Genomic DNA, 13,795 nt, shown 5'->3' with positions numbered 1-13,795 from the left:
CATTTTAGCCGCCTAACGGCAGATGAAATTCTCTCCAGTTTTGCCTTGCAAATAATGAACAAGAAATGCTGAAGATCATTACATTCCGCAATATCTCAGTTAATCTTTATGTAGTTTGGTACATAAATAACCAGTAGCCCCTGACACCTATATTAATAATTACAGTTTGCGTAAGAATACGCATATTTTCTTTTACAAATAGCAGCGCTCACGCAAACTATTTATTAGAAGGCGGTGAGTCGCGCGTTGTGTTTAAAAAAATATTGTATCGTACGTTCTTCGGGGCAGCTGATGTCCGTACGAGTGTTATCGCGGTATTAGTTAATTAAAAGTGTTACGCTAGCCCACAATATTTAAAGCCACCCCAACCAAAATCACAAAATATATAATTATAAAAATAAAAACATATAATTATACCGGGATAAACGGGCTCCGCACACCCACACATATATAATTATACCGTGATAAAGACACAACACACTTTGGCAATAGCAGTCCGATAACAATTAGTGAACCGTTGCTGTGAAAAGCTAATGTGTCAATGATTACTAATTTAAGGTTATTAAACAGAAGCGTGTTTCGATAAACCCAATAATATGAAAATCACACAAAATCTTAGCACACGTATGAATGTAAAACACCTATTTTTCAACAGCAACAAGCTCACTGACATACCAAATTCGCATAAAGCTAATAATGCTTAGTGTCGTTAGCAGCTGGGCAAACTCCACTAAATTGGTTCAAGCACAGGCAAAGAACGAAGTTTGGCAAACTTGCAGATGCTCACCTACATGACGTCGAAGCAAAGCTCAGTTCTGTTCAACAACATGGAAGAACTTCCCATCAGCGCACAACACCTTCCCAATGTGACAGCAACTAAAGGCGTTTAGCATTAATCGTACATTACTCTATCTAGTTACAAAATGCTGCCGCCCAGTACGGTTACAACCTCCAAATTAACCAGCTGCAACAAGGAACATTCTTCACGCCGAGCGCCGTCTCTACATGAAGCCCGGACATGACGGCTTAATAATATGTCACAACACTGATGGGCTTCTACTTACTACAAGTCTTAAAGTATACTTCAGCACCACACCACTTCGTGCCTGCCGTAAACTCAGCATCGATGAAGCGCTGCAATCCGATCGCTAGCAATGCACCACGTTCACTTGCCTGTCCACAACTATCGGTCCCCACTTTCCTCTTCTCAGCTTTGGAGCTGCACGTGCGCCATCTTGGAGCGATACATCGTGGGATGATAGCAAGACGCCCAGTAATCGACTAATTCTCTTTAAAGGCTAAAAATCTATACGTGTTTCGGCTTAATCCATCGGCAGAATCACATTAATAGAACATCGATATACTGTAACTTATCAGATTACCATATCCAACAGTGTCATGAACTCGTCGTGCATATAGCTGTCAACCCTTTCGGGTGCACAAACATATATCAAGTGAATCTTCTTCAGCTGGAACGTGGTAGATGACACAGAGTGCGCTCGAAAGCGAGAAGTACTGCGGTCGCGCGGGCTGTCTGTAAGGTCGAGGATTTCTCTTTTTTGAGAAATAGAAATCTCGCCACGTGATTTGAAAACTGCAACATTCCACAGTCGAAGCCAGCCTAGGCGATAAATTTTTCATCTCTACAACTTCATCTAGTGCAACCATCGAAGTTTTTCCGTGATACCTTAACACACACCTTATCATCCAGTCTCTTCCTCTAACTAGTCTTCTCCAGATATTTCTTTCCTCGCTGATTCTGTGAAGAATCTCCTCAGTTTTTCTCGTATCAGGCCACTTAATTTTCAGCCTTCTTCTGTAACACAACATCTCAAAGCTTCAGTTCTCTTTTCAGATTTTCTCACAGTGTCTATTTCACTTCTGTAGAATGCTGGGCTATATAGTATAGTGTCCCCGGAGTAATAGTCAATATTCAGGGATATGAGAAGATTGATCACCGAAGCAATAAGTCAGGTAAACATGAGCTCTAAAACGCATACTTCAAGAGGTATGAGCACTTGTTCACTGAAAGAGATACGTTTCACGGTATCGAAGATGCACAAGTGCTCACAGCCCTTAAGGTACGCATTTCTGAGCCTATGTTTACAAGACTTTTTTGCTTTGAATGACCGTTCCTGTCATATTCCTGAATATTGGCCATTCCTCCTGGAACACCCTGTAGATGTACATTCCAGGAAATTTCATCCAATTAAGACTTACGTTAGAGAGTAGGGGCTTCTTTTGGTCACGAATGGCCTCTCTCCCTGTGCTAGTCTGCTTTCTCATCATTTTCCGTGGATTTCGAAAATATTTTTCCCGAGAGACAAATCCAACGAAAGCGTCTTGCTTTGTCTTACTTCCATTATCAAGGTCAACGTCAGAAAGGCAAAAGGCACTAACCTTTCCCAAATCTAAAATGATTCTCATCTAAAAGATCCTCAGTTTTGTTTTGCATTCTCCATGTCAATAGTTTTAATCCACGAGAGTTCAAGTTCATAGGTTGACAGTTTTCTCATTTATCTACCCATTGTATCTTTGGAATTGTGCATATGAGTTTATTCTGAGAGTACGATGGTATTTCTGCAGTCACATAAATCCCATAATCTACCTTGAGTAATAGTTTGGTTGCGACTTCCCACAACGATTTTAAAATACCGGAAATTTTATCTCTGCCTTGTGATTTGTTTGTTCTGAAACTTTTTCTGAACTGCAAAAACTGTTCTCGTGAGAAAATTCTTCATGAGAAACAAATAAATAACCTAATCTAGGAAGCGAATAGAAGAATCATGTGGATAGGTAAAACCTATAAATGTTCTCCTTGAAAAAAAATTCTTTTTGAAAAATACCAAGTAATTTTCTCGGAAAAATTCTTGAAAACTATTCTTAAAAAAAGTAAAAGCCCTTCTTCAAAAGAAAATCTTCTTAAGAAGCAGTCGATCTTTTCTTGAGAAAACAATGTGACTCCTTTCGTAGGAAAATATAAATTCCGTTATCAGGAGCTGGGAGGGATATATACCATCATGACTGTAAATTATTTGAGAACCTCGGCCTTCTTTAGTGAGAGAGATTTGTAGCAGAAATATATTTCCGTAGGATTTCTTTTCAAGTAACGTATTTTGCGGAGTTAAATCTTCTAAAAATCTTTTGTGCATGTTATTGAGGTTGTAAGTGTATGTGACACGAAGCTAGCCGCATTTTACTTGGCAATCAGATAGAAGTGCCAATCCAGTCGTAAAATATCTTGTACTGGTATGACTGAAGGTGCTGTGTTGCAATATTTTGAGACCCTCACCATACTTTGTTTTGATCAGTGCACACAAACTGGTGTTCTAGTTTATCTATAAATAAATATAGTAAATGCAGTATGATCCGATATGCTTTCTTTGAAATTAATTATAATATTCTAGATCGAAGGCACGTTTCTTAAAAGGTGACTGGTTTCGATCCATGCACACACATCTTCAGACCTACAGCTGTAGTGTAATACAGGAAATAAATTAGAGGGAAGCATTAAAAGAACTAAAAATTATCTATAAAATTGCAAAACGTAGATTTACTCATATTGATGGACAACGGCTGTACATGGAGCAGGAACGGCTGAATGACAGTAGCCATCTGTTGGAGAGAGCAGTGCTGCTGTTTCTTAAATACTGGAGACTCCACCTACAGCTGACAGCATGATGTCAGCATTAGCCAATCACGTATAAGTCAAGAGAATTATGTGCAAAAGATATACTTACCAGTAAATAAAACGCCTAAATTATGTACAATAATTTTACAATAAAGAAGAAACAGCTTCTTTACAGAGCTATAGTCAAATAAATATATTAAGGGCTTTAAAAAATAAACTAATAAAAAATTTATTGATGAGAATAATTTTTTGTTTTCGCCTGAAATGAAAGCAGCACTTAACGTTATTAATCCTAAATTATCTAGGCTGAGATCACAAATTAAATTACATGAACCAAATTTACCGATTTGTCCAATTGTAAATAACATTAACTATCCCTCTTGTAACCTAAATAAGAAACTGAATGAAATCTTAAAAACTTTTTATGTTTATGCAGAAAGTTTCAGTATTAAAAGCAGTTATAGTTGACCAATTCAATTTTTGATGCAACATTTCCAGACAATACCAGATTTCCATTGTTTAATGTCACCATACCTATGTCACTATACCTATTCAAGAGATTATCACCGTCGTCAAAGATAACTTAACACATCACAAAATTATGAACACCCAAGAGATAATTGAATTCGTTGAACTATTAGGAATTACTCTTTCTTTTATTTTTCATTCGGTAATACTCTACTCAAGAGGATGATCTTACTATAGAGAATCAAGTGATGGCACTTTGCTGATATTGTAAATCATGCTGAACTGCAGTTGTTCGGAAATAAAGCAGAAATAACCAATAAATTTCTTTATTACAGAAGATATGTCGATGAGACATTGTTATTACTTGAAGGCTCAAAGGACTAAATTGATCTCCTCACCACTAGCTTAAATAACGTAAATCCTTAACTTTCTTTCAGAGTAGAGGATAAAAACCAACAGAATAATAATTCCCAGAATGAGATTTTCACTCTGCAGCGGAGTGTGCGCTGATATGAAACTTCTTGGTAGATTAAAACTGTGTGCCCGACCGAGACTCGAACTCGGGACCTTTGCCTTTGGCGGGCAAGTGCTCTACCATCTGAGCTACCGAAGCACGACTCATGGCCGGTACTCACAGCTTTACTTCTGCCAGTATCTCGTCTCCTGCCTTACAAACTTTACAGAAGCTCTCCTGTGAACCTTGCAGAACTAGCACTCCTGAAAGAAAGGATATTGCAGAGACATGGCTTAGCCACAGCCTGGGGGAGGTTTCCAGAATGAGATTTTCACTCTGCAGCGGAGTGTGCGCTGATATGAAACTTCCTGGCAGATTAAAATCTCATTCTGGAAACTTCTCCCAGGCTGTGGCTAAGCCATGTCTCCGCAGTATCCTTTCTTTCAGGAGTGCTAGTTCTGCAAGGTTCGCAGGAGAGCTTCTGTAAAGTTTGGAAGGCAGGAGACGAGATACTGGCAGAAGTAAAGCTGTGAGTAGCGGGCGTGAGTCGTGCTTCGGTAGCTCAGATGGTAGAGCACTTGCTCGCAAAAAGCAAAGGTCCCGAGTTCGAGTCTCGGTCGGGCACACAGTTTTAATCTGCCAGGAAGTTTCATATCAGCCCACACTCCACTCCAGAGTGAAAATCTCATTCTGGAAACCTTCCCCAGGCTGTGGCTAAGCCATGTCTCCGCAATATCCTTTCTTTCAGGAGTACTAGTTCTGCAAGGTTCGCAGGAGAGCTTCTGTAAGGTTTGGAAGGCAGGAGACGAGATATTGGCAGAAGTAAAGCTGTGAGTACCGGGCGTGAGTCGTGCTTCGGTAGCTCAGATGGTAGAGCACTTGCCCGCCAAAGGCAAAGGTCCCGAGTTCGAGTCTCGGTCGGGCACACAGTTTTAATCTGCCAGGAAGTTTCAGAATAATAATTTTCCAGATCTTACAATGTCAAATTAAAACGGAAAACACTGTATCTATGTTTACAGAAAACCAAAAACAATGGCTATAACAATTATCTCCACTTCATGTTATCCTACTAAAATAAAAATAAAAATCTTCTTCAAAATAATGATACACAGGTCATTGCAATTACATCTTAAAGCTGATGCACACCAAAGAGAAACTGATACTTTAAAACGAAATTCCATGATCAATCACTTAGTGCTAGTCAAGTCGACTTTGTAAATCAAAAATTACAACAATGAAATGGCAGTGTTACAGATTCCAATAGGAGCTTTACTAAAATGACTTGCATGAAACTTATTTCAGACTAAATAAACAATTACTAACAATCTACTAAAAAATTTAAATCATCCAGTTGGTGAATCTAAGAAATACCTCAATTCTGGCATCTACAAAATACAATGCAACGACTCCAATAAATAATTTATTAGACAGACTGGTTGTAACCTTTTAATAAATTTTAGAGAGTATACTACTGGTACTGCACATACCAAATCCTTGTTTCCTTGTTTGGTCAGCATCTTGCTGGACAAAATCACTCTGACGATCGCATTTTTAGCAATATGAAAATTTTACATAATACACCTAAAGGGCTATTTCTTCATGCGTTTGAAGAAATTGAAATTTATTCACACTACTAAAACAAATCATTATCTCTTATAAAACTGAAGAATATTCGGCAACAGCGGTTACATTTCAAAACGTACCGTCTGTATATCTTCCAACAATTAAACCGAAAGTCCATGAACGGCCACCTCAGTTTTGCCCCACAATGCTGAAAGCACTTGAGGCTGAATATTTCCCCTCCAAGCTGATATTAAGCGACGAAGCAACTTTCCATTTCTCTAGAAAGATTAACTGCCACAATGTTAGAGTGTGGAGCGCTGAATATCCTCATGAAACTGTGGCGCATGAACGAGTTTCTACTAAGGTTAGTCTTTTCTGTGCAGTATCAGAGATGTAGGAGTATGGGCCGCTTTTCTTCTTTGAGAAGACTACGACGTGTGTTCCTTACTTTGATACGTTGCAGTTACATTCTCTCCAGAATTGACTGCTGATTATGAGAATTTCATCTTCCATCAAGACGGAGCACACACTCTTTGGAACATCGATGTTCATCGCTACCTAAACGACCAACATTGATGGATTGGGTGTAATGGTGAAGATGATGTGGCTCTGTTCCTTTGGCCTCCCAGGCCGCCTGACCTAACGGCTTGTGACTTTGTTCTTAGTGGTACATTAAGGACCATGTATCCCCACTGCTAAGAACACTGGAACAGCTCAGAGAATTCGTCAAGGCAGCTTTGATGATCATTGACAGGATGTTATTATATAATAAATCATTGCTCGCACAGAAAAAATTAAGTGCTCGTTTTTCCCGCGTTTTCGAGAGTGGAACGGTAGAGAGACAGCTTGAAGGTGGTTCATTGAACCCTATGCGAGGCACTTCATTGTGAATGGCAGAGTAATCACGTAAATGTAGATGTAGACGATATGGAACGAACTTTATTGCCACTTAGATCTATGTCGTGTGACTAGAGGGGCACTCTTATAACATTTGTTGAGTGTAAAATTTAAACTTGGTAGGTTTACGGCTCTATTCATGCACCAATAATACTTGCACATGTAATACTTTGGAAAATATTTTAAAACGAATGAATCATTTACAGTAGCACAGTGTACGTAGGGAAGGAAACTGCCACGTCTTTCAGGCCGCAGGTCGTCTATGGTAGTGAAAGGTCTATTGCAGAACTTTCCGCTCTGTCTGTTATCTGGACGACACTTCTCTCTCAGTAAGACAGCCTCAAGTATTTTCTGAGTTCTTGTAAACGAAGTCGTTAGCGAGCACTTCAGCTATCCCAGGGGGTGAGGGTTGTCTGTCTCGGCTGCTGAAGACGCACAGGCCATCTTTCGATGTTGTTAGCCCCTTTCACTGCAAGGCAAATGCCACAGCAGACAAAAGCAAACAATCAAAGACTTTAATTGGCGTGAAATTTCTGAAATTACTTCGTTATCAGGTCATCCATGATAACTGCAAGAATTCTGAGAATCGTTTGCAGATATTCTGTAGGTGGGGCGTGTCTCTGTTTCGGTGTTTTCAAGCATAATGTACATAATTAACAGAAGTCTGTTTTACTGTTACTTAGATGAAATACTTATTACTAAACTCGACTACGTGGCGCTTTCGTCGTGCAGGACATTTTCCTGTCCATCCGCCAGTACTTCACTCTCCGTCTAAGACTTCGTTTCAAGAATACAATGGACAGTGGTATAGTCAGTGCACCGCTACTGTATTTTCAACGTTGGTCTTCGACAGAGTAGCAGCTACTCATCCTCGAAATAGTTTCTTAGATGTTCCCACGTGGCAGAACACACCCAGCTTCTGCCTTCCCACCACGGAAATATTCCTGTCACTACCTTGCAGCCTACTGAACGTTTCCGTGTCGGTAATCATTGTTGCCAGAGCTGTCTCACTATTATTGATCCCAGATTCAATGTCTATATTTTCAAAGGAGTCATGACTGTTTCTTGCGATAATATACGATATAGAGGGGGTGATTTCAGGATACTATATCTTCAACAGATATGAAAACAGGAAGTTGAGTTGAATTTTTATTTAGAGGAAAAGTTGTCGATATGGACGCCTTATGTAACTTAAAGACAGTTTCTTTCGGGAAAATTATAGATTATTTTTTACCTTCACTAACAACTGCAACAAGTTTATTAAATGATAGTCGTCGATAATGTGTGTCTGTGTTCCACATGTTAGCTAGATTCGCAGGTACGTGTTTACCTTCCTTAAGCAGAGGGAGCAACCAGTGTATGCAGAGTTAAGCAGAGCGATTGTGATCGCCAAGGCAGTCGTGTGCTGTAGGAAGTGTAGGCATTGTCTCTGCTCGTGGGTTAGACTTGCAGCATAGACATCTCGCTCCCTGTTTTAGCCAAGCAGGAGGCTTCTGCTTCAGGTTTTTGATTCTGATGCGTTTCCTGCAGTCCTGGCCAGGCTGTTATCTTTGAGTAGCTCCTTCAGAGGGAAGTGAGCTGGAGTGCATTAACACAAGTACATGACGGACGTAGTAGGGTAAAGTGTGTTCTATGGTACTTTATATCAAACTGATATCTAATTAATTAATTAATTTATCAATTAATTTACCACTCCTGATGTCATAGGTTTTCGCACCCGGCACATGGCCCCTTCCACCTTCCCCTTCACCAGCTGCTACTATGTCACTTTTTCAATTTTGTGCGCTTTTCAATGAGAGTTCTGAGCCATTTTACTTTGCCACCCCACTTCTTCCCCACTGGGAAATCCCCATTCCTCCCCCTCTCCCCTCTCATTAACCTATTGTTCAGTTCTATGTCACTTTCCCCTGTCCCTCTGCATTGTATCAAATTAATGAAATCTGTATCCACTCATGAGGCAGTTTCCTTACATCCTATTGATGGTTACTGCTCCAACCATTCTGGAAATATTTGTTAGTTGGCTATTTGGCGGGAAATCAAATGCAAGATAGGGAAAATTGTTTAGCAAATTTCTGACAGACAAGGCAATATGTGGAATATTTTTTTTATTTAGCACGGTTTTGGGGATGTAAGTCAGTGTATACAATATAGTTTATTTATTTTTTTCAAGATTTTATCAGGAAATTGATTGTAGTGTGTGGAATATTGTTTATGTGAACAATTTGTGGGTCACAAGGCAATGTGTGGAATATTTACACAGTTTGCGACACGTTTTTCGGAACACACAAGAAATAATGTCACGAAATCGACGTCAACATAACTCACCGATAGTATTTACACTGTTAATAACCTTGTGACTGCGTCTTTGCACCACCAGCAGGGCAGATGTGCTGGGGGCGCTCCGGCTGCCACATTGAGTCTTCGCATACACAAACGCCAGCTGCATCACCTTGACAGCACCACGTGCCATGACTTCCAGCCACGGCAGGACTGGACGTCCACACGTGCGTCAACCCCTCTCAAGGGGCTACTTCCTGTCGAACAAAACATCAGGTGCCCGCATCCCTTTCATACCAGCATCACTTGTTGTTGTGCTACAAAACATGCACCTTCCATACCAGGTCAGTGGAAGCAGCTGCTCTATGTGCTCACTCTGCTGTGCAGATAACGACTGAGTTAGTCCACATTACCACCAGCATAGGATGCTGTGAGAAGCCATCTCAACACGTATCCTCCTTCCAGTCGCCCGCCCCCCCCCCCCCCACCCTCCCACTTGCCCCTTTGTTTACTTCCTGTTGGGCAAAACATCAAGTGGCGCAGCTCTTTGATACTGATACCCCACAAATTCCTGTAGAAACACAAGCTCTCTCTTAAAGAGCTGTATAATCCATAAGCGAGTTCTCTCAACTACACCAGGATGAAAATAAGGAGGGGGAGGAGGAGGAGGAGGAGGAGGAGGAGGAGGGGGAGGATGGGTCCACCACCTTCATCTCAGAGTAGCGCTTGCAACCTACGTCCTCAATTATTTGCATGACGTATTCCAATCTCTGTCTTCCTCTACAGTTTTTGCTCTCTACAGCTCCCTCTAGTACCATGGAAGTCATTCCCTCATGTCTTAGCAGATGTCCTATCATCCGGTCCCTTATCCTTATCAGTGTTTTCTACATATTCCTTTCCTCTTCGATTCTGCGTAGAACCTCCTCATTCCTTACCTTATCAGTCCACCTAATTTTCGACATTCATCTATAGCACTACATCTCAAATGCTTCGATTCTCTTCTGTTCCGGTTTTCCCACAGTCCATGTTTCACTACCATACAATGCTGTACTCCAGACGTACATCCTCAGAAATTTCTTCCTCAAATTAAGGCCGGTATTTGATATTAGTAGACTTCTCTTGGCCAGAAATACCTTTTTTGCCATAGCGAGTCTGCTTTTGATGTCCTCCTTGCTCCGTCCGTCATTGGTTATTTTACTGCCTAGGTAGCAGAATTCCTTAACTTCATTGATTTCGTGACCATCAATCCTGATGTTAAGTTTCTCGCCGTTCTCATTTCTACTACTTCTCATTACCTTCGTCTTTCTCCGATTTACTCTCAAACCATACTGTGTACTCATTAGACTGTTCATTCCGTTCACCAGATCATTTAATTCTTCTTCACTTTCATTCAGGATAGCAATGTCATCAGCGAATCGTATCATTGATATCCTTTCACCTTGTATTTTAATTCCACTCCTGAACCTTTCTTTTATTTCCATCATTGCTTCCGCGATGTACACATTGAAGAGTAGGGGCGAAAGGCTACAGCCTTGTCTTACACCCTTCTTAATACGAGCACTTCGTTCTTGATCGTCCACTCTTATTATTCCCTCTTGGTTGTTGTACATATTGTATATGACCCGTCTCTCCCTATAGCTTACCCCTACTTTTTTCAGAATCTCGAACAGCTTGTACCATTTTATATTGTCGAACGCTCTGTCCAGGTCGACAAATCCTATGAAAGTGTCTTGATTTTTCTTTAGCCTTGCTTCCATTATTAGCCGTAACGTCAGAATTGCCTCTCTCGTCCCTTTACTTTTCCTAAAGCCAAACTGATCGTCATCTAGCGCATTCTCAATTTTCTTTTCCATTCTTCTGTATATTATTCTTGTAAGCAGCTTTAATGCATGAGCTGTTCAGCTGATTGTGCGATAATTCTCGCACTTGTCAGCTCTTGCCGTCTTCGGAATTGTGTGGATGATGCTTTTCCGAAAGTCAGATGGTACATCGCCAGACTCATATATTCTACACACCAACGTGAATAGTCGTTTTATTGCCACTTCCCCCAATGATTTTAGAAATTCTGATGGAATGTTATCTATCCCTTCTGCCCTTCTGCCTTATTTGACCGTAAGTCCTCCAAAGCTCTTCCGATTCTAATACTGGATCCCCTGTCTCTTCTAAATCGACTCCTGTTTCTTCTTCTATCACATCAGACAAATCTTCACCCTCATAGAGTCTTTCAATGTATTCTTTCTACCTATCTGTTCTCTCCTCTGCATTTAACAGTGGAATTCCCGTTGCACTCTTAATGTTACCACCGTTGCTTTTAATGTAACCGAAGGTTGTTTTGGCTTTCCTGTATGCTGAGTCTGTCCTTTCGACAATCATATCTTTTTCGATGTCTTCACATTTTTCCTGCAGCCAATTCGTCTTAGCTTCCATGCGCTTCCTATTTATTTCATTCCTCAGCGGCTTGTATTTCTGTATTCCTGATTTTCCCGGAACATGTTTGTACTTCCTCCTTTCATCAATCAACTGAAGTATTTCTTCTGTTACCCATGGTTTCTTCCCAGCTACCTTCTTTGTACCTATGTTTTCCTTCCCAACTTCTGTGATGGCCCTTTTTAGAGGTGTCCATTCCTCTTCAACTGCACTGCCTACTGCGCTATTCCTTATTGCTGTATCTATAGCGTTAGAGAACTTCAAACTTACCTCGTCATTCCTTAGTACTTCCGTATCCCACTTCTTTGCGTATTGATTCTTCCTGACTAATGTCTTGAACTTCAGCCTACTCTTCATCACTACTATATTGTGATCTGAGTCTATATCTTCTCCTGGGTACGCCTTACAATCCAGTATCTGATTTCGGAATCTCTGTCTGACCATGATGTAATCTAATTGAAATCTTCCCGTATCTCCTGGCCTTTTCCAAGTATACCTCCTCTTGTGCTTCTTGAACAGGGTATTCGCTATTACTAGCTGAAACTTGTTACAGAACTCAATTAGTCTTTCTCCTCTTTCATTCCTTGTCCCAAGCCCGTATTCTCCTGTAACCTTTTCTTCTACTCTTTCCCCTACAACTGCATTCCAGTCGCCCATGACTATTAGATTTTCGTCCCCCTTTACATACTGCATTACCCTTTCAATATCCTCATACACTTTCTCTATCTGTTCATCTTCAGCTTGCGACGTCGGCATGTATACCTGAACTATCACCGAGCGCGGTGGCGCAGTGGTTCGACACTGGACTCGCATTCGGGAGGACGACGGTTCAATCCCGCGTCCGGCCATCCTGATTTAGGTTTTCCGTGATTTCCCTAAATCGCTCCAGGCAAATGCCGGGATGGTTCCTTTCAAAGGGCACGGCCGAATTCCCTACCTGTCCTTCCCTAATCCGATGAGACCTGAACTATTGTTGTCGGTGTTGGTTTGCTGTCGATTCTGATTAGAACAACCCGGTCACTGAACTGTTCACAGTAACACAACCTCTGCCCTACCTTCCTATTCATAACGAGTCCTACACCTGTTATACCATTTTCTGCTGCTGTTGATATTACCCGATACTCATCTGACCAGAAATCCTTGTCTTCCTTCCACTTCACTTCACTGACACCTACTATATCTAGATTGAGCCTTTGCATTTCCCTTTTCAGATTTTCTACCACGTTCAAGCTTCTGACATTCCACGCCCCGACTCGTAGAACGTTATCCTTTCGTTGATTATTCAATCTTTTTCTCATGGTAACCTCCCCCTTGGCAGTCCCATCCCGGAGATCCGAATGGGGGACTATTCCGGAATCTTTTGCCAATGGAGAGATCATCATGACACTTCTTCAAATACAGGCCACATGTCCTGTGGATACACGTTACGTGTCTTTAATGCAGTGGTTTCCATTGCCTTCCGCATCCTCATGTCGTTGATCATTGCTGATTCTTCCGCCTTTAGGGGCAATATCCCACCCCTAGGACAAGAGAGTGCCCTGAACCTCTATCCGCTCCTCCGCCCTATTTGACAAGGCCGTTGGCAGAATGAAGCTGACTTCTTATGCCGGAAGTCTTCGGCCGCCAATGCTGATTCTTTATCAAAATTTAGGCAGTGTCGGGGATCGAACCCGGGACCAAAGACGTTTTGATTATGAATTAAAGACGCTACCCCTAGCCCACGGGTGCAATCAAGTAACAGGTACACATGGTTAAGTATGTAGGTGGTTGTGGGGGTTGTGGAGCTGAGCACCAGTACTGACACCTCTGGCAGCAACAATGGCCCTAACCCATTTCAACATTGAGGTGACCTGAGGTCAGTTCAAGGATGCAGGCAGGCCTCGCTCATTCCCTTTTGGTTCATCTCTGTGCCAGCGTAAATCAATCATAGTGTCTGGCGTGTACTAGTTTGTCGGATTCTCAGCAGCCCATGACTACATGTTATCAGTGGGTGAGAGTTCTGAATCGAAACACGTCGGGAGAGCATGGACAACAGGCAGTCGTGTGGTATTTTGCTGCAAAATCATGTTTCATGGAGA

General features: G+C 41.4%; 1 protein-coding gene across 1 annotated transcript in view; it reads left to right on the top strand.

The window, feature by feature from the left end:
* LOC124788849 (transcriptional regulatory protein AlgP-like) overlaps nucleotides 1-10,013 on the top strand; it is a 75,752-nt gene extending 65,739 nt beyond the window's left edge. The window contains exon 5 of the mRNA XM_047256133.1: nucleotides 9,930-10,013. Coding sequence (XP_047112089.1) covers nucleotides 9,930-10,013 — 84 coding nt within the window. The remainder of the gene's footprint in view (nucleotides 1-9,929) is intronic.
* The last annotated feature ends 3,782 nt before the right edge of the window (nucleotides 10,014-13,795 follow it).

The sequence above is a fragment of the Schistocerca piceifrons genome, chromosome 3 (genome assembly GCF_021461385.2).
Source record: "Schistocerca piceifrons isolate TAMUIC-IGC-003096 chromosome 3, iqSchPice1.1, whole genome shotgun sequence".
NCBI lineage: Eukaryota > Metazoa > Arthropoda > Insecta > Orthoptera > Acrididae > Schistocerca > Schistocerca piceifrons.
The sequence above is the reverse complement of the archived record's forward strand: the minus strand, read 5'-3'. Positions and strand labels throughout refer to the sequence as shown.